The sequence below is a fragment of the Mustela putorius genome, unplaced genomic scaffold, assembly GCF_011764305.1.
Source record: "Mustela putorius furo isolate JIRA1106 unplaced genomic scaffold, ASM1176430v1.1 tig00003962_pilon_pilon_pilon, whole genome shotgun sequence".
Classification (NCBI taxonomy): Eukaryota; Metazoa; Chordata; class Mammalia; order Carnivora; family Mustelidae; genus Mustela; species Mustela putorius.
Window position 1 is genome coordinate 16061751 of NW_025422106.1, and position 24924 is coordinate 16086674.

Below are 24924 nucleotides of genomic sequence, written 5' to 3' on the forward strand. Positions count from 1 at the left end.
TTTCAGAGAGGGTGAGTGACTTGCCTAAGACCACACAGCCAGCAAGTAATGGAGGTAGGATTCACAGGGCTAGCAAAGAAGCAGATCTGGAACTGAAACCCCATTCTTCTGGACCCAATCCAGGGGTCCTTCTCTCATAGCCAGGGGACTCGACCTGCCAGCCTGGCTAAAATAATGTGACCCTCGGGCAGGCCAGGACGCTCCAAGATCAATGTCTTAGGTAGCTACAGTTTCCGCGAGACCCTTCTTCCCAGCCCTCCCCGGAGAGATCCGGATCAGCTGGAGGTGGCTGGCAAGAGAACCGGTGGGCAGGGCGGCGGTGGGCATCCGGCCAGGCTGTGGAGCCTGCAGAAGAGGCTCCGCGACCGCCGTGCGTTCCAGCGGCGGGGCGGAGTGGGTGGGGCCGGCACCCGGCCCCCGCCCCTCCTCCCTCCCTTCCTCCCTTGCCCTCCGGGTCCCGGGGCCGACAGTCCTCAGGCAGGCACTGCCGAGGCTGCACCACTTCGGGCCGGCTCCCGGCGACGCCCTCAGAGGGGCGGCCCTGCGCTTGGAGCCCGAGCACCCGCGAGCCACCCCACGCCCCCGGGCGTTCCCACTCAGCCGGGAGGGGCGGCGCAGAGCCAGAGCACTCAGGGGGTCCCGGGCGCCGCTAACCGCCTTGAGCAGCTTTGCGCGCGTGGACTCCCCACGCGCCCGCGCGGGGCGGCAGGAGCGGCGGCGAGATGGCGGCGCGTGTCGGCCTCCTGCTGCGCGCCCTGCCGCTACTGCTGTGGGGCGGCCTGGACGCCCAGTTCTCCGAGCGCGGAGGCCAGGAGCTGCGCAGGGAGGCGGAGGTAAAGGATGCGTGCGGGGCAGAGAGGGGGCCGCGTGCTAGAGACCCTCCAGAACTTTGCAGTCGGGCCACTGGGCCGTCTCATCGGAGCCGGCAATCTGCGTTACCTTCTCCCTGTCCGCACACAAAGAGCTGAGGGAGCGTTCTCCCCGGTGCCAGAGCTGGGACCACACAGGCGCCGGGATCTGCATTGATTTTTCCGGACCGGGCGGGGGGTGGGGAGGGAGCGACAAGATGGGACAGGCGGGCAACGGCTGAGAGAGAGACAGCCCCTGCACCCCTTTTTGGCGCAGTCTACTGTCCCTCACCGCCTAGGCTGCGGAGACTTGGCAGTTCATTCATCGGATGCCCCGAGCCTTTCCGGAGGCTGCGGAGCCCCCTAGATGGGTGAGGTGGAGCGGATACCGCTGACTGGCCGGGACACAGGAGACGGCACTGGGCTGGGGCTGCCACTGCCCAGCTTGAGCCAGGCGGCATCGAAGCTCGGCACTAGTTTCTTAACCTGTAAAATGGGTAAGAGTATTAGAGTCCCAAGAACTCCTTCTAAGGAGCTTTGGAACAGTGCTTCTGGACTGAACTTGAGAAAGGGGGCAGGGAGTGGTGGCGAAACTTAAACACTTCTCATTTCATTGTCCTGCTTGGGACTCACCTGCTTGTTGTAGGTTTCACAGGGGGAGCTCTTTGGAGGCAGGGACGGGGATCTACTTGGGGTATCTATTTTCCAGATAAAGGTGATTGTAATACATGAGTATCACTTCTTTCTTCCCCCAAAGAAGCATCTCTGTGTTGTTATCTATTCTCAAGATTAGGACTGGGGTCTCCACTATTTTTTTTTTAAAGATTTTATTTATTTATTTGACAGAGAGACAAAGATCACAAGTAGGCAGAGGGGGGGGGGGTGGGGGGTGGGGGGTGGTATGCAGGCTCCCTGCTGAGCAGAGAGCCCGTTGTGGGGCTCAACCTCAGGACCCTGGGATCATGACCTGAGCCGAAGGCAGAAGCTTTAACCCACTGAGTCACTCAGGCACCCTGGGGTCTCCACTATTTTAAGGAGTTCTAAATTCCTGAGCCTGGCGCTCTGCTCTGAGACTCTTGCTCCCTAAGTGTCTCATTCTTGCTCTAAAACTGCCAGTCCAGGGGCGCCTGGGTGGCTCAATTGTTAAGCATCTGCCTTTGGCTCAGGTCATGATCCCAGCGTCCTGGGATGGAGCCCCACATCTGGCTCCCTGCTCAGCGGGAGACCTGCTTCTCCCTCTCCCACTCCCCTGCTTGTATTCCCTTGCTTGATGTCTCTCTCTGTGTGTCAAATAAGTAAATAAAATCTTTAAAAAAATAATAAAACTGCCAGTCCAGAACTTCTCAGTACCCTCCTATTCCCGTTCCCTAGAAGTTGGCATGCTGAATCTAAGAAACCTCCAGAATGAAGAAGCCCTTACGGAACGGAATGGCTCTTCCTTCCAGCAGCCAGCTCCTATCACTGTTCTGGGATATTTGGAAATGACCCTGTTTCAACAATGGGGGCCACCATCTCTGCTTCCAAGCATGGTCTCTTGTTTTGACTCTCTGCTTTCACACACTTGGGAGTCACTCTGTTTCACTGAATTTAGAATCTTACAACATCAAGTACACAGTCCTCACGGCCCCAGGAGAAGGCTTCCTTCTACCAAGCCAAGTCCTATTAAGAGTACCGCCCCACCTCCCCCCAAAGTCCGGGTCCCAGGCAATCCTTGGCAGGAGAACAGAGACAATCTCTCTGCCGCCCATGCCTGTGGTGGCCCCAGATGGAGAGAATTTTATATTGGGGTGTGCTTGGGAAGCATAATACTAAGCAGATTGAGTCTCTTGCAGTCTTTTTAACATAATTGGGGGATGGGAATTTTTAGCTCTGAGAACAAGAAATATAAACTTGAAATGTGTATGTGTCTCTATATGCCTATGCATGTACATACATATGTATACATATGCAATTCGGTGGTGTTAGTGTGTCTATATGCGCTTCTGTAAATGGTCAGTTGCATGAGTTTCAGTCTCAGACAGACGTGTGTGCAAACCATCAGTGAATCATTTAATCTCTCTGAACCTTGGGTTTCTTCTCTGTACAATGGAGGTTAACAATGTCTATTTCATAAGACTGCTGTGTGGTTTCATTGAGATAATGTGCGTAAAATGCTTAGCACAGTGCCTAGTACATAGCAAACAGTCAAAAGGAAGCTGCTCTCAATATTCTTGTTATTGTTATTATCTTTATCATTGTTTTAGAGAATAGAGCTTCAGACTTAAGTCCCGGCTTGGTCGGGGCACCTGGGTGGCTCAGTGGGTTAAGCGTCTGACTTCAGCTCAGGTCATGATCTCAGGATCTTGGGATCAAGCCCCGCTCAGTGGGGAGTCTGCTTGTCCCTCTGCCCCTTTCCCCACTCATGCTCACTTGCTCTGTCTCTCAAATAAATATATAAAAATCTGTAAAAAAATAAAATAAAATGAAGTACTGGTTCAGTGACTAGCACTCCAAGAACAATAACACAGGACAAAATATGTACGGCAACTATTTTCAGCATCGGACAACAGGCAGCACAGAGCTATCATCCCTAAGAGATGGTGTTGCAGTTACTATGACAACATTATAAATCACCCCAGAATTAGTGAAGTAAAACAAACATGTATTATGTTCATAGATACTGTGGATCAGAATTTCAAACAGGGCGCATGAGGGCAGCTTGTCTCTGCTCTACAAAGTTGGGGGATGGAGTCATCGCAAGGCTCTTTACTCACCTCTCTGGCTGTCAGCTGGGGGCCATCGTTCTCTCCTGGGGGCGTCCCCACATGGGTTCTCCAGGTGGGCTAGTTTGGGCCCAGACATGGTCGTTGGGTCTCCAGGATGAGTGTTCCGAAAGAGAGAGAGAGTGTGTGAGAGCGAGGACAAGCATGACTTCATGACTGATTTGACGAAGTTCATAGCATCCCTTCTGCTGTTCCCCACCGGCTGGATCAAGTCACACACTCCAGGTCAAGGGGAGGGAACATAGACCCCACAGTTGGTGGCAGGGACGCTGAAGTCACTGTAAAAAGAGCATGGGAATGGGAGGTGTCACTGTGGTCATTTGGGGAAGTACAACCATCCGCAGAAGGAAACCACAAAAGTGAGCCCCATGATCACCCCAGCTCTTTGCTCGGGTCTAATGCCCTGACGGGGGTGCAGAGAGCTAGACCCCAAGCAAAGCACAGCACTCCTGCTGAGCTTATGGGCAAAGTGCAGAGTTCAGGACAGAGAAAGAAAGATATCATAAAAACCAGCTGAGTGATCTTAAACTAGTACCCTCCTGCAGGCGACAGTTTCCTCCTCTGTAAAGTAAGAGTCAAGCTTCTTCAGGGACTCTCTTTGCGCTAACATTCTTTGGCTTTGGTATGTTTGTATGCCGGCACCTGTGTGTGCGTGTGTGTGTTTCATCTGCCTGCGTGTCTCTGTCTGTCTGTCTGTATGTGTCTGTGTTCTGAGGTCTCTGTTTGCCCTGTGTGCCTGTTCCCTGTGCCCTGTGTGCCTGCCTGCCAGTGTGTGTCTCTTGTATGCATACAAAACAATAAAGTTGAGGGTTTTCCAAAGTGGGCTTTGCCTGGGAGGAGACAGACCACTTACAAAGCTGCATTATGAACGAGTTCATTGTTGCCCACTTGGGAAAACTAGGGCTGCTCACGATGCTAGTGGGGAGGAAGGGCCTCCACTGCTGAGTTGCAAGATTGAGAGTTAACGCTGACCTCATCACCTTGGCCCCCCTCCCATTCGCAATCAGGCCCTATCCTGTACTTGGGTGACACGGACTGTCCCTGGGGAGCTACCTACTGTGTTTCCCCTGGACCCTCTTTAAACACCAGGGGATATGTCAGGACCTACCTTCCATTTGGTGGTCTAGGCAGATCTGCACAGCTCCTCCCAGTACGCCAGCACAGCAAGGAGCTGGCTAGTTTGTCTCTCCAGGGAAACACTGCAGCTTCTGTGGAGTAACCACCCCCAGATGCAGTGTCTGTTTCTCACACCCAGAGCCATTCATTTGACTTTTTGTGAGTCAGAAACCCAGAAGCCCGGGTGTGGAAGCTGTTCCCAAGAGCTGAGCGGAGGAGTGACTCATGGGTGCAGAGTGAACAGAAGTGCTGAAGAGGCTCTGGAGGGTCCCAGAGGACCACAAGCTGGTGGAAAAGCAGTTGTCAAACCAGTTGTAAAACCAAGGGATCTGGCAAAAGCTGGGTGGGGAAGCATGACCACAGTGGGGAGATGGGTGGACAGCTCTCCCTAAATCCAGCCTTTAGGGCATGATTTTGTGCCCTACATGTAGCCCTGCAAGTGTAGTGAGGACCATGGGTCCGCACAGTACGAGTATTTGGCCTGAGAAATAAGTACAAGAGCAGTCTGGATGGAGACTGACCAGCTAATCTTTTCCAACATCCTTAAGGACAAAAAAATGAAAGGAGTGGGGATAAGAGGTTACCCAGGCTACACCCACACAGAACTTTGTGAATATGAGACTAGGAACAAGAGAAAGGAGGAGAAGATAAAGGGAGTCAGACAGAGGGAAAGGGAGGCATTTGCTCTCAATAAAAGGGAAGGGTCCCAGCTGGTCCCACTGCCCCTAGACCTTCAGTAGAACCCAAGAGCCAGAGAGCAAAAGGAACAGGCTTAAGCCCCATTGCACACCTGTGGCTTGTCAGATGCCCTGTTTGGGGTGTGATGGGAGATGTGATCCCAGCCTCTACTGAAAGCCAGAGCCCACCACCGAAGCAGCTTCTTTCCTCTGCTCTGGCCCTGGACCTGCTTACAGAGGAGACAGAAGGAGTTCAGCTAGAAACATCCCCAGTTTTACCTTTTTCTCATTTGAGCATCCAGTAGGGAGAGCCATCTGGCCCCTGTGCCTCCAGTTGTAAATCCTCTGAGTTACTTGTTTGAATGTGAAATAAGACGTCCTGGGATAAGCATCAGAGGATCTGAACTCAAGGACTGGTTCTGTTGCTCCCCTGAGAGCCTTTAGCAAAACTCTGCTTTCTCCCCTGAGACTTACTTTTCTCATCTTTAACATGGGATTAGCAACGCCTGTCCTGCCTATGTTTATGCAAGGAGATTGGAACTCTTAAAAATTCTATACTAGTCAAGGACTTGTCATGTTCCTGATTACCAGAAAAATATTTTTATATATAGAACATGCCAAGGCAGAACGCCAGCCATCATCCCTTGCATCTTGACTTGGCTAATAGTGCTCAAGATATATTGAATGACAAAGACAATCACGTAGAGTCACTATGAAAAGACTAAAATCATAATGAAATGTAACATGAGATAGAATAAGTCATAGGTAGAGCAACGTGATTTCCGCACGATCTTGCCTTTTTGCAATTTAAAAATTCTTGGTCTCAGGGCGCCTGGGTGTCTCAGTAGGATATGCACCCAACTCTTGCTTTCAGTTCAGGTCATGATCTCAGAGTGGGGAGATCGAACCCCATGTCGGCTCCCATGCTCGGCTCATCAGGGAGTCTGCTGGAGATTTCCTCTCTTGGTTTTGCTCCTGCAGTTCTTTGATTATGAAGGGTGTCACAGCCACTCTACAGACATAAAACTGAGACCTGCCCTTCCTAGACTTACCTAACAAGCTTCCTTTCCAGCAGTAAAGCTCTGTGACTATAGTGGGAAAACAACATTTTTAATGGGACAACTGTCATAAAGCTTTCCCAGAGCATCTTGTCTTCTTACTGGATTTTCACGACACTCCTGTGAGAAAGCTAAAGCATTCTTACCTGTATGTCACACTTTGAGGCACAGAGAGGTTAAGCAACTTTGCCATAGCTCACACAGCTAATCAGCTGCAGAAGCAAGGCTATGATAATAGATGAAGCTGGAGTATATTTTAGCTCTAATCCAACCTTCTCATTTTATAGAAGAAGAAATGGAGGCCCAGGTGTGCCTGAGTGGTTCAGTTGGTTAAGCATCTGCTTCCGGCTCAGATCATGATCTCTGGGTCCTGGGATGGAGCCCCACATCATCGGGCTCCCTGCTCAATGGGGAGTCTGCTTCTCCTTCTCTCTTTGACCCTCCCCTCACTCATGCTCACTCTCTCTCTCAAATAAATAAAACGTTAAAAAAAAAAGTAAGTAAGTAAGTAAAGAAATAAACAGAAGCCCAGAGAGGAACAGAACTTGCCTAAGGACAGACACTTCTTAGTAGCACAGGAATAAAACTCAAGACACAGCCCAGGGCTCTTGCCCTGCAGGCCAGTGACTCAGAGTTCTTGACTTGGGCCTCAATTTATTTTGCTACACCTCATTGCTACAATGGCCAGAAATTTCCCCATCCCTTGGGCACTGAGTGGGCTGGGCTCTACGTACCCTCCCATGACAAGTCAGGACGGATGCGGGACCAGAACCTCAAGGGTTCTGATTCCACTCAGCTTTCTGGGTCCCAGGAAGAACCATTTTCATTTTACTCAGACACCACCGCCACTCCCAGGACTTTTCAGAGGCGACTCCCCAGGGAAGTAGCCCCAGCCCTGACCAAGTGGGTGAGGCAGGTTGTCACAAGCTTTTAGGCCTGAGTAGGGTGAATCACAGAAGGGCACGGTCCTGCAGCTTCCTCTCCACTCAGCTTAAGCCTTAGCCTCCCTGGGAGAGAGGATGGGTGGAGAATGGGGCAAAGAGAAAAGCCTGTGTTTGGAACTGCAAGGCAGAGGGGAGCAGCCAGGATACAGCCTCTGAGCAGAGGGACTGGCGTGACCCCAGGGAGAGCTCAGGGGGTCCCTAAGAGAATATAAGACAAGCCCTAGGGAAGCTCCAGCCTAGAAGGGAAATGACCCTCCAAGGCAATAGTAGTCGAGCTGGAATGAAAACAGGAGCTCCCCGTCCTCGTCCTGTGTCTCTTTATGGGACCCCTTCACCATGCTGTCACCTGCCCCACCCCACCCCCCTTTCTCCCATGCAGACAGGCCATTTCTGTCACCTTTGCGGAGGAAAACGGAGGCTTGGCAGATGGGCTTACAGAGAGGGTTAGGGACAGCTGCAGGAGCAGAGCGTGTCTCGACCATGCCTCCCCCTCAGCCCGCGATGGGGCTTCGGCCTTCACCCAACAGAACTTTAGAGCACGCAGCCCTGAGGATATGAAGGACCCCCCTTCCTACATGTAATTTTAAAATGTTTATATTAAAAATATGAATGTTCGTATTAAAAATAATATAAATGGGGATGCCTGGGTGGCTCAGTTGGTTGGACGACTGCCTTCGACTCAGGTCATGATCCGGGAGTCTCGGGATCGAGTCCCGCATCGGGCTCCTAGCTCCACGGGGAGTCTGCTTCTCCCTCTGACCTCCTCGCTCATGCTCTCTCTCACTGTCTCTCTCTCAAATAAATAAATAAAATCTTTAAAAAAAATAATATAAATGAAAGGGAATCCTTAAGTTCTGGTAACTGCTATTGTAATACTTGACTGAGGGGCACCAGGTTGGTCCAGTCGGTTAAGGGTCTGCCCTCAGCTCAGGTCATGATCCCGTGGTCCTGGGATGGAGTCCTGCATCAGACTCCCTGCTCAGTGGGGACTCTGCTTGTCCCTCTTCCTCTGCCCCTCACTCCCCTCCACCTTGTGCTCTCTCTCTCTCTCTCACTCTCAAGTGACTAAATAAAATCTTTTTTTTTTCTTTAAGATTTATGGGACACCTGCGTGGCTCAGTCGGTTAAGCATCTGCCTTCAGCGCAGGTTGCGATCCCAGGGTCCTAGGATTGAGGAGTCCTTGCTCAGCTGGGAGTCTGCTTCTCCCTCTGCCTGCTGTTCCCTTTGCTTGTGTGCTCTCTCTCTCTGTCTCTCTGACAAATAAATAAATAAAATATTTTTAAAAAATATTTTATTTCGGGACGCCTGGGTGGCTCAGTTGGTTAAGCAGCTGCTCAGGTCATGATCCCAGCGTCCTGGGATCAAGTCCCACATCGGGCTCCTTGCTCCGCAGGGAGCCTGCTTCTCCCTCTGACTCTGCCTTCCACTCTGTCTGCCTATGCTTGCTCTCGCTCTCTCTCTCTCTGACAAATAAATAAATAAAATCTTAAAAAATAAATAAATAAAAATAAAAATAAAAAATATATATTTTATTTCTTTGACACAGAGAGACACAGCGAGAGAGGGAACACAAGCAGGAGTGGGAGAGGGAGAAGCAGGCTCCCCACTGAGCAGGTAGCCCAACTCGGGGCTCAATCCCAGGACCTCAAGATCATGACCTGAGCCACAGTCAGATGCTTAATGACTGAGCCACGCAGGCGCCCCTCAAATGCATAAGTAAAATCTTAAAAAAAAAAATAGTTAAGTGCTTTTATGGAAATACAAAATGTCAAATTCTTAAAATTAATTTTTCTCATTCTTGGCCTGGTCTCGTGCTCACACTCTCACACTGCCTCCTGGGAATTCAGCTCTGCCTTTGCAACCCACAGGGTGCCAGAGACCAGTCAGGAAGAGAGGCCCAGGACTTCCCCTCTGATAGACCCCTCAAAAAAGCCTCCACCCTCATCCTGGCCTCCAGGCCACCTTGCCTGCCAAAGTACTATGCACGGCAGCCCAGCCAGGAAACAGGAGACGCCGCTAGTCAATATCCCCTCCCTTCTGCTCTGTCCAAGGCTTCATAGTTCCAGAATCAGAGCCAACTTTCTGATAAGGGATGGGTGGGTTTGGGGGGAGGAGCACAGGGAGTGCCAGCCTGTTAGCCTGTGACCCAGTCTCTCCTAAGTCACTCAGCAAATCAGCTTCAAAGGGGACACTGAATTTCCGACTTCCTTTAGAAAGCCACTCTACCCATCCACACCAAGGGAAGGGGAGGAGGCAAGAAGAGAATCAGGCACTTGGCTGGGGCGGGGCAAGTCTAAGGTAGAGCTGACTTGAGAACAGAGCTGTTACCGCCTGGTTCTGAGCAGTTCCCATCTTACAGACGGGTTGTATTCCGAAAGTCTTAATTTTTCTACTAAGGTAAATCAACTAGGTCAGCTGTTCATGGAATATTTACTAAGTATGCTAGATAGGCATTGCTTTACTTAATCCTCCTGAGAATTGGGACACCTGGGTGGCTCAGCCTGTTAAGCATCCCTTTGGCTCAGTTCATGATTGCAGGGTCTTGGGATTGAGTCCTGCATCAGGCTCCTTGCTTAGCAGGGAGCCTGCTTCTCCCTCTGCCTGCTGCTCCCTCTGCTTGTTCTCTGACAAATAAGTAAAATCTTTAAAAATTAAATAAATTAAAATCCTTCGGAGAATCCTGTGGGTTTATTCTTGTTTTCCCATTGCAAGTGAAGAAACAGAAGAAGAAGAAAAAGAAGCAGCAGCATCAGAGATGCTAAGTGATTTGTCCCTGGCCACCCAGAGTAAGGGTTGGGAACAGATTCTTGATTCCAAGCCCGGTGGCTATTCCATGATGCCACGCTATTTTGGGCAATAAATGGTTTTCCAGATTAAGCCACTAGAACTCCTTTAATCCATTATGCCTCCCCCAATAGTGCAAATTTGGAAAGGGAGAAAAAGAAAATAGTACTGACATACAAATAAATTAGTGTAGAAAAATAACGAAATGGACTTGGGAAGTGTTCCCTTGTCTAGAACAAGGGTTCCTTGTGGAAAGTGGCTTTATTGAGAAGTGGGTGTGGAGGTCGCTGAGGGCGGATATAATGAAATTCACAAAGCCCAAGCTGGATATTTGCAAAGGTTTAGGAGCTTGCCCATCCTGGCTCTTCGTGTCTGGTTTTGTTCTCAATTTGCGCCTTCTCCTTAAGGCAGCAGCCGTGATTGGAGCCGATTCAAGAAACGCAGCAAAGAAAAGTGAGTAAGAGAACAAGGAAGACAGAAAATGATTTCCCATAGGTAACACAGCCAGGAGGGCTAACCATGGGGAGACGATATGTGTCTGTATAAGAATTAAACGGCCGAGGTGACGTTTCTTTTCATCCATCGATGAGGCTTTCTCAGAGACAAGGGCAAGCAGGGAGCCAAGCGCATTGTTTCCCCGAAGGGCAGGGCTGGTGAGAGGTAAGGATGATGAGTCCCACACTTCTCACCAATGGCCTCCACACACGTGGTTGCGGAGAGAGCAGCTTCTAGGTGTGTAAGGGCATGGGGGGCGAAAAGGCATTTGGGCCATGAGATGTTCTCTAGGCACACTAACTTCCTGGGGGGGCGGTCACATCCGGGTCCACTGCCATCACATGATGGAAGGTTCTGGCTTCTCCCTTGAGCTCCGGGATCATACAACTAATGCCGGTTGACATCAGAGTGTGTATCTTATTTTTAATCCACCCCCTTCTGCCCCTCTTCTGGTTTCCTTACTTGGTCTCTAGCTTCACCCTCCAAGGCAAACATAAGCCGTCCCGGATTACTCTCTTTCTGTCAGCCCTCACAGTCAGGCCACCTGATCAGGACTAAACGAAGGTTCCCATTCCCCACCCTGGGTGGCAGTTCTGCCTCTCTCCCTGCGGCTTCATCACATGTCCTGCTTCTTCACGTTCACTGCGCTCTAGCCTTCCTCGGTTCCTGAGAGCCCTCACCCTGGTTCCTAGCTCGGGGCTCTGGGCCTGATGCTCCTCCGCCTGCAACAGCCTTTCCCACCTCGCTGCAAGCCAGCACTTCTCATTCTTCACGACTCACATTAAAGATCATCTTTTCACAGGGTCCTTCCCTGACCTCCCTGATAGAAAAGCTCTCTTTAAATTATTCTCAGTTGGGATGCCTGGCTGGCTCAGTGAGTTAAAGCCTCTGCCTTCGGCTCAGGTCATGATCTCAGGGTCCTGGGATTGAGCACCGCATCAGGCTCTCTGCTCAGCAGGGAGCCTGCTTCCCCTTCTCTCTCTCTGCCTGCCTCTCTGCCTACTTGTGATCTCTCTCTGTCAAATAAATAAATAAAATCTTAAAAAAAAAATATTCTCAATCACATCACCCAATTTCTTTTCTTTATAGCACCCAAACTGCCTCCTTTGCTTGAGGTCCATATTTCTACCATCCGTCTCTATCCACAAGGTCATTGTACCTGACGGTGTACATCGTACATTGTATAAATTCACAAATGAGTGACTGAAAAGAGGAAGTTGCAAGTTCCTTTTTTTTTTAAGATTATTTATTTATTTAATTGACAGAGAGAGAGAGAGAGATGACAAGTAGGCAGAGAGGTAGGCAGGGGGTGGGGGAAGCAGGCTCCCCCCACCCCAGCAGAAAGCCTGGTGCAGGGCTCGATCCCAGGACCCTGAGATCATGACCTGAGCCGACACTATTTTTTTAAAGATTTTTATTAATTTATTTATTTATTATATATTATAGTATATTATATTTATATTAAATAAATATTTGTTTATTTGTCAGTGTGAGAGCCCAAGCAGAGGGAAAGGCAGGCAAAGGGAGAAGCAGGCTCTGCACTAAGCAAGAATCCTGGTGCGGGAATCCTGGTCCAGGACCCTGGGATCATGAGCTGAGCCAAATGCAGATGCTTAACCACCTGAGCCACCCAGGTGTCCCAACACTATTTTTTTTAAGATTTTATTTATTTATTTATTTATTTATTTGACAGAGAGAGAGATCACAAGTAGGCAGAGAGGGGCACCAGAGAGCCTGATGCAGGCTTGATCCCAGGGTCCTGAGATCACGATCTGAGCCAAAGGCAGAGGCTCAGACCACTGAGCCATTCAGGGTGCCCCTCAACACTTTTTTTTTTTTTTTAAATCTGAGACAGAATGAGAGAGAGAGAGAGAGTGGGCAAGCACAAGCGGGGCAGAGGGGCAGAGGGGCAGAGGGACAGGGATAAGCAGACTCCCGGCTTAGAGGGAACATGACACAGGGCTCAATCCCAGGACCCTGAGATCATGGCCTGAGATGAACGCAGACACCTATCCAACTGAGTCACCCAAGTGCCCCCCCATAAGCACCTTTTTTTTTTTTAAGATTTTATTTATTTATTTGATAGACGGAGATCACAAGTAGGCAGAGAAGCAGGCAGAGAAAGAGGAGGAAGCAGGCTCCCTGCTGAGCAGAGAGGCCGATGTGGGGCTCCATCCCAGGACCCTGAGATCATGACCTGAGCCGAAGGCAGAGGCTTTAACCCACTGAGCCACCCAGGTGCCCCCATAAACAACTTTTCTAAGGAGACGAGTTTTTATACAAACCATAGAGTTGAGGGCAAGTGCATCTGTCGTTCCTAGGGTCTTATATGTGTCTGCATTTGGGGGTAGGTGAATTGTTTAGGAAGAAGCCAGAATAGAGAAAAAATTAATTCCCAAGCCAGGCATGGCAGAGCCTGCAGGTGACTGGCCCAACTTCTGATCAATACAGGGCACCCCCCTAGACAGGTGAGATGTTTCAGGAGCAGAGCTGAGTGCACATTTATACTTATAAAACTGCTCTGTCTGGAGCCCCTCCCCAGTGACAGGCCCTGTGTTAAGTGCCTTGTACACTATTGTGATCAAGCCTCATCAAGAAAACCTGTATGTTATGTACTGTTTCTAAGCCCCTTTTACAGTTAAGAAACCTGCCGTTTAGAGAAATAGTTTTTGCTAACTGGGATTTAAACCCAGGCCAGCTTGTGATTCCAGAGCCCCTAACTCTGCTCATCCAGCCTGCCTCTCCAGATCCCTGATTGTGCTGGGAAATACTCTGGGGAGGGACAGCTCGGTCAGTTTGAGAATTAAGGAAGCTAAAGTTTGGACCCATTGAGTGACTTGCCCAAGACCATCAAGCTAGTCAATGGTGGGCTGGAACGGAGTTTATGTCCTTTTGGCTTTGGTCCCAGGACTCCTTCTCCTAGAGCTCATAGACCTCATTGGGACTGGGCCTGAGCATGTGCCACCGACCCTCGACCCTCGGAAACCAAGGGAGGGAAGAGGATGCCACACTGTGGGAAAACTGACACTCCTCTCCCCGCCAGGCATTTCTGGAGAAGTATGGATATCTCAATGAGCAGGTCCCCAAAGACCTCACCGCGGCAAGATTCAGCGACGCCATCAGGTATGTGGGGATTTGGGGGTGCCAGAGGGTCACACTGCATTGCTCCCTCCCCTCCCCCCCTCCACCAGCCTCCCGCTGTCTCCTGGGAAGCTCTTTGCTCTCACCCCCACTCCTCACCCTCCCGCTGTGCTCCTTTATCTCAATTCCTCCTGACAGGAAGTTCCAGTGGGTATCTCAGCTGCCCATCAGCGGCACGCTAGACCCTGCCACACTGCGCCAGATGATGCGGCCCCGCTGTGGGGTGGCAGACACAGACAGTCAGGCGGCCTGGACCGAGAGGGTTAGTGCCCTGTTCGCCGGACGCCGGGCCAAAATGAGGCGTAAGAAACGCTTTGCAAAGCAAGGTGAGCCCTGTTGAAATCTAGCTAAGCTGGGATTCCCGACGCCCAGAAGTCCCACGGCCAGAGGACAAACCAGCCCAGCCTGGGACTGGGCTTTGTCAGTGTCCTCTTCCCTAGGACAGGAGAGGGGAGAGCAACGGGTGAACAGGACCGGTCAAGTGGAGGGCCATGTTTGGGAACACAGACATTTAAATCAGAATTTTACAGACATGGATGAATTTTCAATATGCCGATGTTTCCCGGGACAAGCCCCATCGAGCCCCCTTCATTCCTGGGTCAATTGGTTACGCTGTGAACTGTTGCCAGCATTTTGCCTTGTGTTTTCCCAAAGTTGTTCTCATCGGGATTTATTCTTTTTTCGTAATAGTGATTCAACAAAGATGTGATTTACCAGTCAGTTTTATTTTGCCTTACTGGAACAGAATTCACATGCCATAAAATATACCCATTGGAAGTGTACAACTCAGTGGTTTTTAGTATATTTGCAGAATTGTGCAACCATTACCATAATCCAATTCTAGAACGTGTTCATCACCTCCAAAAGAAACCCCATGTTCTCTAGCGGTCACTCCCTTCCCTTTTCCCCTCTCCCTTCCCCCTCCCCTGCTTCTTGCCCCCTCCCCCAGCCCCTGACAACCACCCACCTGCTTTCTGTTTCTGTGGATTTGCCTTTTGGAGACATTTCATCACTGCTCATTGTATACATCTGGGTTTCTGCCATTGTGATTCTCCTTTTGTAGTTTTTGTTTTATCTTTCCTTCACCTCCTCTTCCTCCCTTTTGTCCTGATTCAGTCTTCTAGGATCAAATGTTACGGACCTAAGATTTATGAAGTTCTGATTCTTCTCTCGATTCTTCATCACCATCAAGTTTTCCTGTGTTTAATTTTAACATCTTCTTTGTACTAAGTCTAATTTTCTCTGACTGATTTCTGCAGTTTTTAGGATTTCTAACAAGATGGGGCTGTCGAGTCAGGTTTTCATCTGTAACCAAGTTTACTACGAGCACTTTGAGCCATTGCCTCTTAAATTGCCTTAGCTGCTTGCACCAACAATATCCCTTGTGAACAGAACACAAGGTTCATAGGTCGTTTTAATTTCTTTGCTGATCCGGAAAGAAGCTATGGGCCGTTCCCCTCAGCTCCTGGAGGATAGCAGTAATGGGGTCTGGACGCTGGGGTCCAGAAGTCCTTGATATCCACATGTTCTGCATCCCACCGTGTTTCTGGACCACAGAGCTAGAAGAAAGTCGTAGCATGAGCGGAGGCAGCATTCCAGGAGCTGGGGCTCTGGGATCGGCAGTGTGTCATGCTCCATTTCCTCATCTAAGACATAGGCCCTTTCTGGTTGCAAAGTAGAAATGGGCCCCGATCAGCAAGGGGAAGGGGCTGGCAGTGGAAGGTGGGGCGGCCCTATACACAGCCTCAGCAGTGGCATTTCCCAGCTACAGGCGGTCTCCCAGAGAGTTGGGATGCTGCCTTCCGGGCCATCCAGGCACAGCCTGAGCACCCTAGATCCTTCCTTCTGGCAGCATCTTCTCCTGCCTTCTCCAGGGAGTCGCTGATGGAACCCACTTGGCGCTGTTCAATTTGGAGCATCCATTTGGAACAGAGATTCCAGCAAAGGCATCTTTGGTAGCCTTGCCCAACCAGCCTGGCCCCATGTCACTGTCTGACCGTGACTCCTAGTTCAGACAGCAGTGGCTCAGGTTAGATGGAGACTTTCCCCTCTTGTTCATAACCTGAACCACAGCAGCTTGACTTCTTTTACCCCGAATGAGAAGACCTTCCCTAGAAAGGAGCTGTATGCTTGGCAGGCACTGAATGCTTCCTATGCCTTCCTTTGGAGAATGTGTTTAATAACAGTTGACCCTTCCTGAGCGTCTATGATATGCCAAGTGTGGCTCTAAATGGGTTAAGCCACGTCATCCCATAACAACTCTAGGAGATAAGGACCATCATTATCCTCATTTTAAAGAGAGGCAAACTAAGGGGACAAAGAGCTGAGGAAATTTCCCCAGAACCAGAGCCAGAGTGTGGCCAAGCCTTCCCATCCCTGGGAGGCCTGAGTGAGATGCCACATGTGAGAAACCCCAGAACACGGGTGGGTGCCGTAAAAATGATGTGGATTTCTAGGCCAGTGACTGTCTACTCTGTGGACGAATGCTCTCCTGACAACGTCAGGTTCCAGGGTAGGGTTGCCAGTTAAAATATAAGACATCCAGGTAAATCTGGATGTCAGATGAGCAGCAAATCATTGCTTTGTGCTCACTTTTATACAAAAACATTATTTATCTAATATTCAAATGTAACCAGGTGTTCCATGTTTTTATTTGCTCAGTCTGGCAGTCTCATTCCAGGTGTGCCTGCAGGGGAGATTTTCAATCCCCCTCAGTCCCCCGTGGAGCTGGGGTGCGTTGTGGGGGGGTCCCGGGGTGGAAAAGGAAGGAGACAGGAGGAGGCATTTACCGAGCACCCACCACGTGCCTGGCAGCTGCATGCTGCTAGTTCATTTGCCTTCTTGTTTTCACCACAAGTAAGTCTTACCAACCACACTTGGCAAATAAGGAAACCAAGGTTTGGAGAGATTCCATAATTTGCTCTGTAAGCTCGTGAGTAGAAGTGCTGGGATTCCGACCAGCCTTCTTTCCACAGTATCCGCTGCCTTTTGGGAGTCAGGACTCCAGGGTCCTCCCCAAAGCAAGGTGTCTAGGTGTCCACTCTTCCCCACGTCCTTTTCCTTCCCTCTTCCCTTTTGGATTTTGGGGCAAAGGCGTGGGGGGTGCACTGCCAGGTGCTTGTGTGGCCTAGGGTCATTGCAGAATCCAGCCTCACCTGGGCCAGGATTCAGGATGGGGCCCCAGGTAGCCAGCCTGCTCTGTAAGGACCTACCTCAGGAAGAGGACAGAGAGAGGCCTCAGGCTGCTGGTGGGGGTAGGTGGTGGGTGAGGGGGGGGTCTTCCTTTTTGGCAGGCATACCAACAACCCCTCCCAAGGAAAATTATCCATTTTCTCTCAGTCATGTACCTATAAGCCCTCCCTGCCCTCCTCCAGAGACACGCATGCAGGCACACACACACACACACACACACACACACACGTTCACAGAGGACTTGTATCCTGCAAGCTGCCACCTTACCTAGCTAGAGTGAGAGAACTGCCCACCCTCTCCCTTTTTTGCCGGGCTGAGTGAAGCCCCCCTCTGAGGCAAAGAGGCAGAAGGAGCTTTCTCACACTTCTGGGGGCTTGAAGGTGGGCGGGGAGGGTCTGGGAGTCAGTCAGCCCCAGCAGGGTCTGGAAGTGCCCCGCGGCAGCCAGTCCAGAGCCCTCCGAGTCTCCTCTGGATCCCAGGCCTTCCCTCCACCCTCCGTGTCTCCCTCCCTTCCTAAGAATCCTTCCCTCTTCCCTCCCTGAGGGTTGGTCACTGGCTGGGAGAGGTTGGATGACTGCCAGGCCAAACAGGCCTGGGAAGGCAGCATTGCCTTGAATGGAGCTTGGCTCAGGGTGGGAGAAAAGACATTCCCCTCCCCCACGTCCCCGGGGTGGGGGGGGGGGATCAGAGAGGGAAAGGGCACTCAGCTCCTCGGCTCTTGACCACCCTCCCTTCCATCTGGAGAATCTCAGCTCAAGCAGAGCCCCTGCTTTGACCCACAGGAGCGATGTTCAGGCAAATTTATAAGTCTTGAGTCTTAACAAATGTGTCTGCTTACCTGTGTGGTGTAGTGGAAGGTCAGATGTCAGGGCCTGAGCTCAGGGCCTAGCTCGGCTACTCACTCACTCTGTGACCCTGGGCAGGTCCCTTCCCCTCGTCTCAACTTCCCCACAACAGAGCAGAAAGGTTGGAGAAGCAGGGGGCCAGCCTTCCATGACTTCAGCACCCCCCCCCCTTGGTTTAGGCAAGGACTTCCCAGAGGCAAAAGGGCAGGTGGTCTGAACCTTCGATTTTTCCTCCAGGGAGAAAGAGGGCTGTGCCCACTGGCCTAGCCTGCCTATTTGTTACCCATACCTCAGGAACTGTGATCCAGTTGGGAAACTGAGACCCCAAAAACCACATGATAGCTTTGCAGCCCCTGGACCCATGAGGCCTGGCTCTGAGCTGTGAGTGTTTTAGCTGGGGTCACAGTCTCAGCCCCTGAGCTTTGCAAGGCTCAGAAATAGCCCGTGAAAGACTCGGGATCTGGACTTTCTAAGCACCCTGGTCCTGGGTGTGCTGTGGGCTGCAGGGGGACTCAGTAGACATGAGGCTTGGGCAAGAGGCCAGCGTCTTAGGTCCAAGGGAGGAACTGCAGTTCTGGGCAAAGGCATAGAAGCTCATAACTAAGTGGAGATGGAAAAATTTCTCTCCAGTCTCAGTGAGTGACAAAACACACCCTGTGTTCTGATTTGTTTACACCTTGGAGCTCTCCAGAATCCCTGAGGAAGTGAGGGGGAGGGCTGGGGGTCAGGGAAAAACTTCTAATAAATGGGTCTTGGTAGCTGGTGGGCAGCAGGCCTGCGGCACTGGAATGGGAGGGGCAGGTGGGTGTGAGAGGTGGAGGGGAGGAAGAGGTGAGAGGGGGTCACAGCTGTGGCCCTGTCGGCCCCATCTCTCCTCCACCCCCTGACACAGCAGCCAGGGGTAGGGATTTGCTGCCACCAAGACATGCAGAACGGTTTTCAGGTTCAGCCGAGGCTGTGAGAAAGAAGACCCGGACCAGAGATTCCTTAGGTTGGGGGCTTTTCCTGGGCAGAGGTCACATATTCCCTAGGGACCTCCCCAGGCCAAGCCACTAGACTGGGGACTCTCTGAGACCAGGGTAGTCCTGTCGGCTCAAGAGCAGTGTCTCCCCAGCCAGATGGGCTCTTCCCAGGACAAGGGCTGTGTCTTTCCCCTTCAAATCCAGGACTCCCTGGAGGAGAGCCAACGCCGACTCATATGGGTCCCTGGGGACGAGCCCCGGCTCCACAGGTAGGTAAGACTGACATGGCCTCTCCGGCCTGCAGGCAGCAAGTGGTACAAGCAGCTCCTCTCCTACCGCCTGGTGAACTGGCCACAGCACCTCCCGGAACCGGCAGTTCGCGGGGCCGTGCGTGCCGCCTTTCAACTGTGGAGCAACGTCTCAGCGCTGCAGTTCTGGGAGGCTCCAGCCACAGTCCCCGCTGACATCCGCCTCACCTTCTTCCAAGGGGACCACAACGACGGGCTGGGCAATGCCTTTGATGGCCCAGGTGCTGACACAGAGCCTCTCTCTCCCATGGCAAGAGGGGAACCCAGCTGGGAGACGCAGTCTAGGGAGGGCAATGGGGCCTTTGCTTTCCGTTCAGCCTTGGGCAAACTGGATCTCCCTTCAAAGAATCCTCAGTCTCCTCCCCTGTAGAATGGGAGCAATGGTTTCTGCCCAATTATGTGGCACGTGACTGAAGGGATGGCAAGATGAGGTTCTGCATGGAGAGTGCTTTGCAAATTCCAGAGTATTTTCTGGGAGAAGCTTCTGAGGTTCCACCACCCATCCTCTGCTTCTAGACAGACCTGTGCCTCCCCTGTTCTCCAAAAGCGGATGTTCTCACGACCACCACCCTACAAACATCCAGAGGCCACCGCTACCCAACTCTTGCCCTCCCCAAACCCACTACCACAGTCACTGCCACAGGGTAAGAGGCGTTCTGTCCCTTACCCACCATAGAAGTGCTTTGCGTTCCCACAACCCAGCCAATTCTTCTGTTTGTCCCCAATCTAAAAGGCTTATGGCAGCAGTTTAACCTGCTCTCCTCCCATTCTGCCCAACACAGGCTTTCAGAACCTGACTGCAGGCTGCTTGTGCATCACCCTCCCACCCCACCAGCCCCCTCCATGCCCTAAGGAGGAAAGGAGCCCTGATTGGGCCCCTTCACCCCAGTGGGAACTCCAGGGAATGTGGGCCCTCACCTCCCTCACGCTGCTCTGCTTTACATCAGGCCCACTCCCAGCAAAGTCCATGTCCAGGTCCTGTTGCTGGGACCGGGGATAGGACTGGCAGAAATCTAAGCTTTTCACGAATCAACACGTAAGATATATGTGCTCCTGCGTGTAACTCCAGTCAGCCCTGATATCTACATGAAATGTACATTCCTGTGCCCCGCTGGAGTCTGGCGGCTAAGACCATACCCGACTGGGAGAAAGCTCTCTGATCTGGGGCAGGTGCTTTGTCTTTTCTGAGTTGAGGTGTTCTCTCTCTCTGAAACCTGCCATCTGTCTCCCAGGATTATTGTGAGGAGTGAACCGAAAGGGCTAACACTGCTCCGACAGCTCGAGGCATGTTCAAAACAGGAGGCATGTATTCCTCCTACACTCACACGGCCCCATCCCCGGAGACTTCTCACCCCAGGCAACTCTCCTCTAACAGCAGTCAATCCCCTTTGGCCTGGGCTCCAAGAAGGCAATGCAGGAATTGCCCTCCGCAGGCTTCTAGGCCAACATTATCACCCTGCCCTTTGCTGACTGTGGCCCCTGCAAAAAGTGAATTGTGACATGTGAGGGCCTTGGGATTGTGTAGCTGATAAGCCCCCTGGGGTATGCCACAAGCTCCAACATCACTGATCCTGTTCCTTCCCTCTGCTCACTACTACTAGAGCGAGGAGGTAGAGACCCACAGAGGGGCCCCACAGAGGAAGGCAAGAACACAAAAATGTGCTTTTTATTAAAGACTATATATACCCATAAACATACCCAGCACCCAGATCAAGAATCGACATTACCAACATTCAGAGGGCCCCATCGTGCCTACCTCGGGGATAACCATATACCTATTCTAGATCTTTGTGAAAATACTTTCCGTGTAGCATTCCTCATGGGCTAGGCACTAAGTATTATGCGTAATCTACTCGTATAGAGACTCACTCCTCTGTAATCCCTAGAGCAACCCCGTGAGGAAGAAGCAGCTCATTATCATCATTCCCATTTCAGATCAGAGCGGGAGCGACTGGCCCAAGGTCACATAGCTAGTAAACAGGGAAACAGGGATGGAAACCCATGGGGTCTGTACACCACGCTGCCTCCCAGGCGTCCACACCCCACAGCCTAGTCTTCGGTTCAGGGCTGCCCACTGGAACCTCTGCCAGGTCATGAGGAGGGAAATTGTGCAGCTGAAAATAACCACACCCACCCCTGGGGCTCCGCACGGGAAGGTGGGAACGTGGGGGGCGTGGCGGGCGGTAGCGCTCCCACTGACCACCCCCCCGCGCCGCCTGCAGGGGGCGCCCTGGCGCACGCCTTCCTGCCCCGCCGGGGCGAAGCGCACTTCGACCGCGACGAGCGCTGGTCCCTGACCCGCCGCCGCGGGCGCAACCTGTTCGTGGTGCTGGCGCACGAGATCGGCCACACGCTCGGCCTGCCGCACTCGCCTGCGCCGCGCGCGCTCATGGCGCCATACTACAAGAGGCTGGGCCGCGACGCGCTGCTCAGCTGGGACGACGTGCTTGCCGTGCAGGGCCTGTATGGTGAGCCCCCGCCCTGTCCACCGCCGGTCCCCCGTTCCAGCCCCGGGGCCCGCACGCCGCCGCGGGCTCCCCTCACATCCAAAAAAGCCCCCCGTGCCTGGCCTCTCCATCCCAATCAGGTCCCACGCACCGCACTGCCTGGCGCTCCATTCCCTAGTTCTGCCCAACCCCAGTCTCGGCCTCGGCAGTTCCTCTCCCATCGCTGCCCCATCACCCAGACCCAGTGTCCGATCCCACCTCTTCCCCCATCCCAGCCCACGTTCCTGCTCCTCTTGCCCTCCTCCAGCCTTCCCCCTCCCTGAGGCTGGTGCCCGCTTCCCACCAAACCTGGGCCTCTGTCTGGAGGTAGACCCAGCCGAGGTTACCCCCCCTATCCCGACCCCTTTCAGAATGAACTGGCCAGGGCTGCCACCCAGCCAGCCACAGCTCAGAGTGCCCAGTGCGTCGGCAGGGCCAGAGCCCTGGGTTCAAGTCACCATGGGATTCCTGATAAGCAGTTGCTCTTAGGCAAAGCATTTCCCCTCTGAGAGCTCTCGGTTTTACCTTCTGAGAAAGGGGATAATCATTGAGGCCCTGCTTACTTCACAGGGCTGTTGTGCTAGTAGGGGTACCAACTTCTCAGTAGCCTAAGAAACCATCCGGAACAGCTGCTGCTTCGTGAGTGTATACTATCTGCCGGGCACTTAACACACTCATGAGGTATCTTTGTCCACAGATGGGGAGAACCGGGCTCAGAGAGGTTAGGTAACTTGTCTAAGGTCACACAGCTAGAAAGTTGTAGACCACAATGCAGGACCTGGTGCCAAATTCCAAGCTTGCTGGACCCTGCTTCACTCTCATAAGTATAATGATGTAATTATTATGATTGCTCTAACTATTGCAGCCCAGACCCTGAACTCTGCCCTCATGCCATCTGTGTTGCCCAGGACTCAGGGAAGAGAACCTTCTGCTCTTCTTAGTGCCTGACTTTTGGGTGGTCTGCCACTCAAGTTTTAGCTCAGTAGAGGCCTCTTTCCCACGCTGTTCAGTAGAAGACTTTTGAGTTTAGTGCTATGGTTAATAACAACCAAGGAAACTTTTAGACTCCCCCACCCCCCTGCTTCTCAAACTAGATAACGATAGAAGGAACCAGAAGAGAGGTCTTGAGCCCTCCACACACGTCCCAACCAGTGTGTGTTCTCTCCCTCTTCTCTCCTTCCCCATGAAGGGAAGCCCCAGGGGGGCTCCGTGGCCATCCAGCTCCCAGGAAAACTGTTCACTGACTTTGAGGCCTGGGACCCCCACAGACCACAGGGAAGGCGCCCCGAAATCCAGGGTCCTAAATATTGCCACTCTTCCTTTGATGCCATCACTGTAGGTAAGATGGTCCCACCTGTGCCTCACTGCCTTTTTCCTTCCTCCTCCACATCTCTAGGGGTCTCCAGAGCTGGAATACGAGGTGGGGTTAAGAATTAAGAAATCCAGAAATCCCAAGCCACAAGCATTCTGCAGGGGTAGCAAGCCAATGCCAAGCAAAACACTTGCTTCCTCCTGCATGCCTTCCCAGCTGTGCTCACAACATCCTCTCTCCTGAGTCTGGGAAGCTGGTTCTAGGAAAGCACCTTCCCTAGAAAGGCAGGGAGAGGCTGATGGTCACTCAACTCTCTTGTCTCCGGACAGATGGGCAACAGAGACTGTACATTTTTCAAGGAAGCCACTTCTGGGAGGTGTCCGCGGATGGCAACGTCTCAGAGCCACGCCCACTACAGGAAAGGTGGGCGGGGCTGCCCCCCCACATTGAAGCTGCTGCCGTATCATTGGACAATGGAGATTTCTACTTCTTCAAAGGTACCAGCCTTGGGGCAGATGAGAAAATTGAGGCCTGGAGAAGGGAGGTGTTCTCTCCCAAGTCAAAAGAGGGGTGGAGTCCCGATTCCACTTTGAACCTGTGGCCCCAGGGAACTCTACCAGGAGGTTCCTTCAGTGATGGATTGCGGGGCATGGGTGTTGAGGTTGTCCCAGAGAGAAAGGGTGGGAGGGCCACAGAGGAGGAGAGCAGAGGACCACTCCTGAGCTCCGCAATCCAACAGAAAAATCCTGCTTCCTTGGAATCCTGGCTGTGTGAGGTTGGGCCTGTCACTTGGACTTGAGTTATCTCGAATGGGAAAAATAATCCAAGTGTGTTGGGGAAGGAGGATTAAAACATATCACAAGGAGTGTGCAGTATATTTGGGTAAATAGTTTCACTCATCCAACAAATATTGCCTTTTATGCATCAGACACAGTTGGGGGTGTTGGGATACAGTCGTGAAAAAGAGAGAAATCCCTGCCTTCATAGAACTATCCGCAGAAACGGTGGTGACTGGCCTTCCCTGTGGTCCACTGCCCATTCAGGGAGATGCCCCCGCAGCGCTGTCTGCCCTCTGCTGACACCTGCTGGAAGTTGGCCACCACCCTCTCTCCTTAACTGGGTATAACGAAATTACTAATACCGTGAGATCCATTTTGATGATCCCAAGTACTGACCATGTTGGTCTCCAACATGAGGGGGAACACGGGTCTGGGGGGACAGAGGTGAGGTGGAGGACCAGAGGGGGACAGCCACCAGCTCACCCTGGCTCTCCCGATGCCCTACAGGGAGCCGATGCTGGAGGTTCCGGGGCCCCAAGCCAGTGTGGGGTTCACCACAGTTGTGCAGGGCAGGGGGCCTGCCCCGCCACCCTGACGCCGCCCTCTTCTTCCCTCCTCTGGGCCGACTCGTCCTCTTCAAGGGTGCCCGCTACTACGTGCTGGCCCCAGACGGACTGCAGGTGGAGCCCTACTACCCCCGAGGCCTGCGGGACTGGGGTGGTGTCCCCGAGGAGGTCAGCGGTGCCCTGCCACGGCCGGATGGTTCAATCATCTTCTTCAGAGATGACCGCTACTGGCGCCTTGACCAGGCCAAACTACGTGTGACCACCTCGGGCCGCTGGGCCGCAGAGCTGCCCTGGATGGGCTGCTGGCATGCCAATTCGGGGGGCGCCCTCTTCTGATGCTCCCACCCCTTAGTGAATTGCTGGTGCCCTCGTGGCCAACGTGTATCCTCTGCCCCAGGAGAAGGACCTGTCTTGGAAGCCTCCGAGCCTCCCTGCATAAGACCAGGCAGGAAAGTTTGCATTTGTGCCCTGGAGAATGGCTTTGTGCTCTTCAGACATCGATCTTTAAGGGATCAATCCAAGGAGAAACCATTAAGGGTCTCCAACCTTACAGCCCTTCCCCTGAAGGACTCTCCTCCCCAAGCCTTAGGGATTTTTCTTTTGCTAAAGGTACACTTCTGTCTGGGAGGCAACAGCACTGGGCGGCTA

General features: G+C 52.3%; 1 protein-coding gene across 3 annotated transcripts; it reads left to right on the plus strand.

Annotated features, from left to right (window-relative positions):
- Positions 1-409: 409 nt before the first annotated feature.
- On the plus strand, positions 410-24749 carry MMP28 (matrix metallopeptidase 28). 3 transcript variants are annotated; one of them, XM_004747133.3, is made up of 8 exons: positions 415-833; positions 13729-13808; positions 13965-14152; positions 19130-19354; positions 21356-21601; positions 22809-22958; positions 23261-23428; positions 24218-24749. In XM_004747133.3, the coding sequence occupies exons 1-8, from the start codon at positions 723-725 to the stop codon at positions 24610-24612; spliced, it is 1563 nt and encodes a 520-aa protein (XP_004747190.1). In that variant the 5' UTR covers positions 415-722; the 3' UTR covers positions 24613-24749. The 3 variants fall into 3 exon arrangements, with proteins under 3 accessions (XP_012909053.1, XP_004747190.1, XP_012909054.1); XM_013053600.2 differs by having other exon boundaries at positions 24352-24749; XM_013053599.2 differs by lacking the exon at positions 22809-22958 and having other exon boundaries at positions 410-833.
- The last annotated feature ends 175 nt before the right edge of the window (positions 24750-24924 follow it).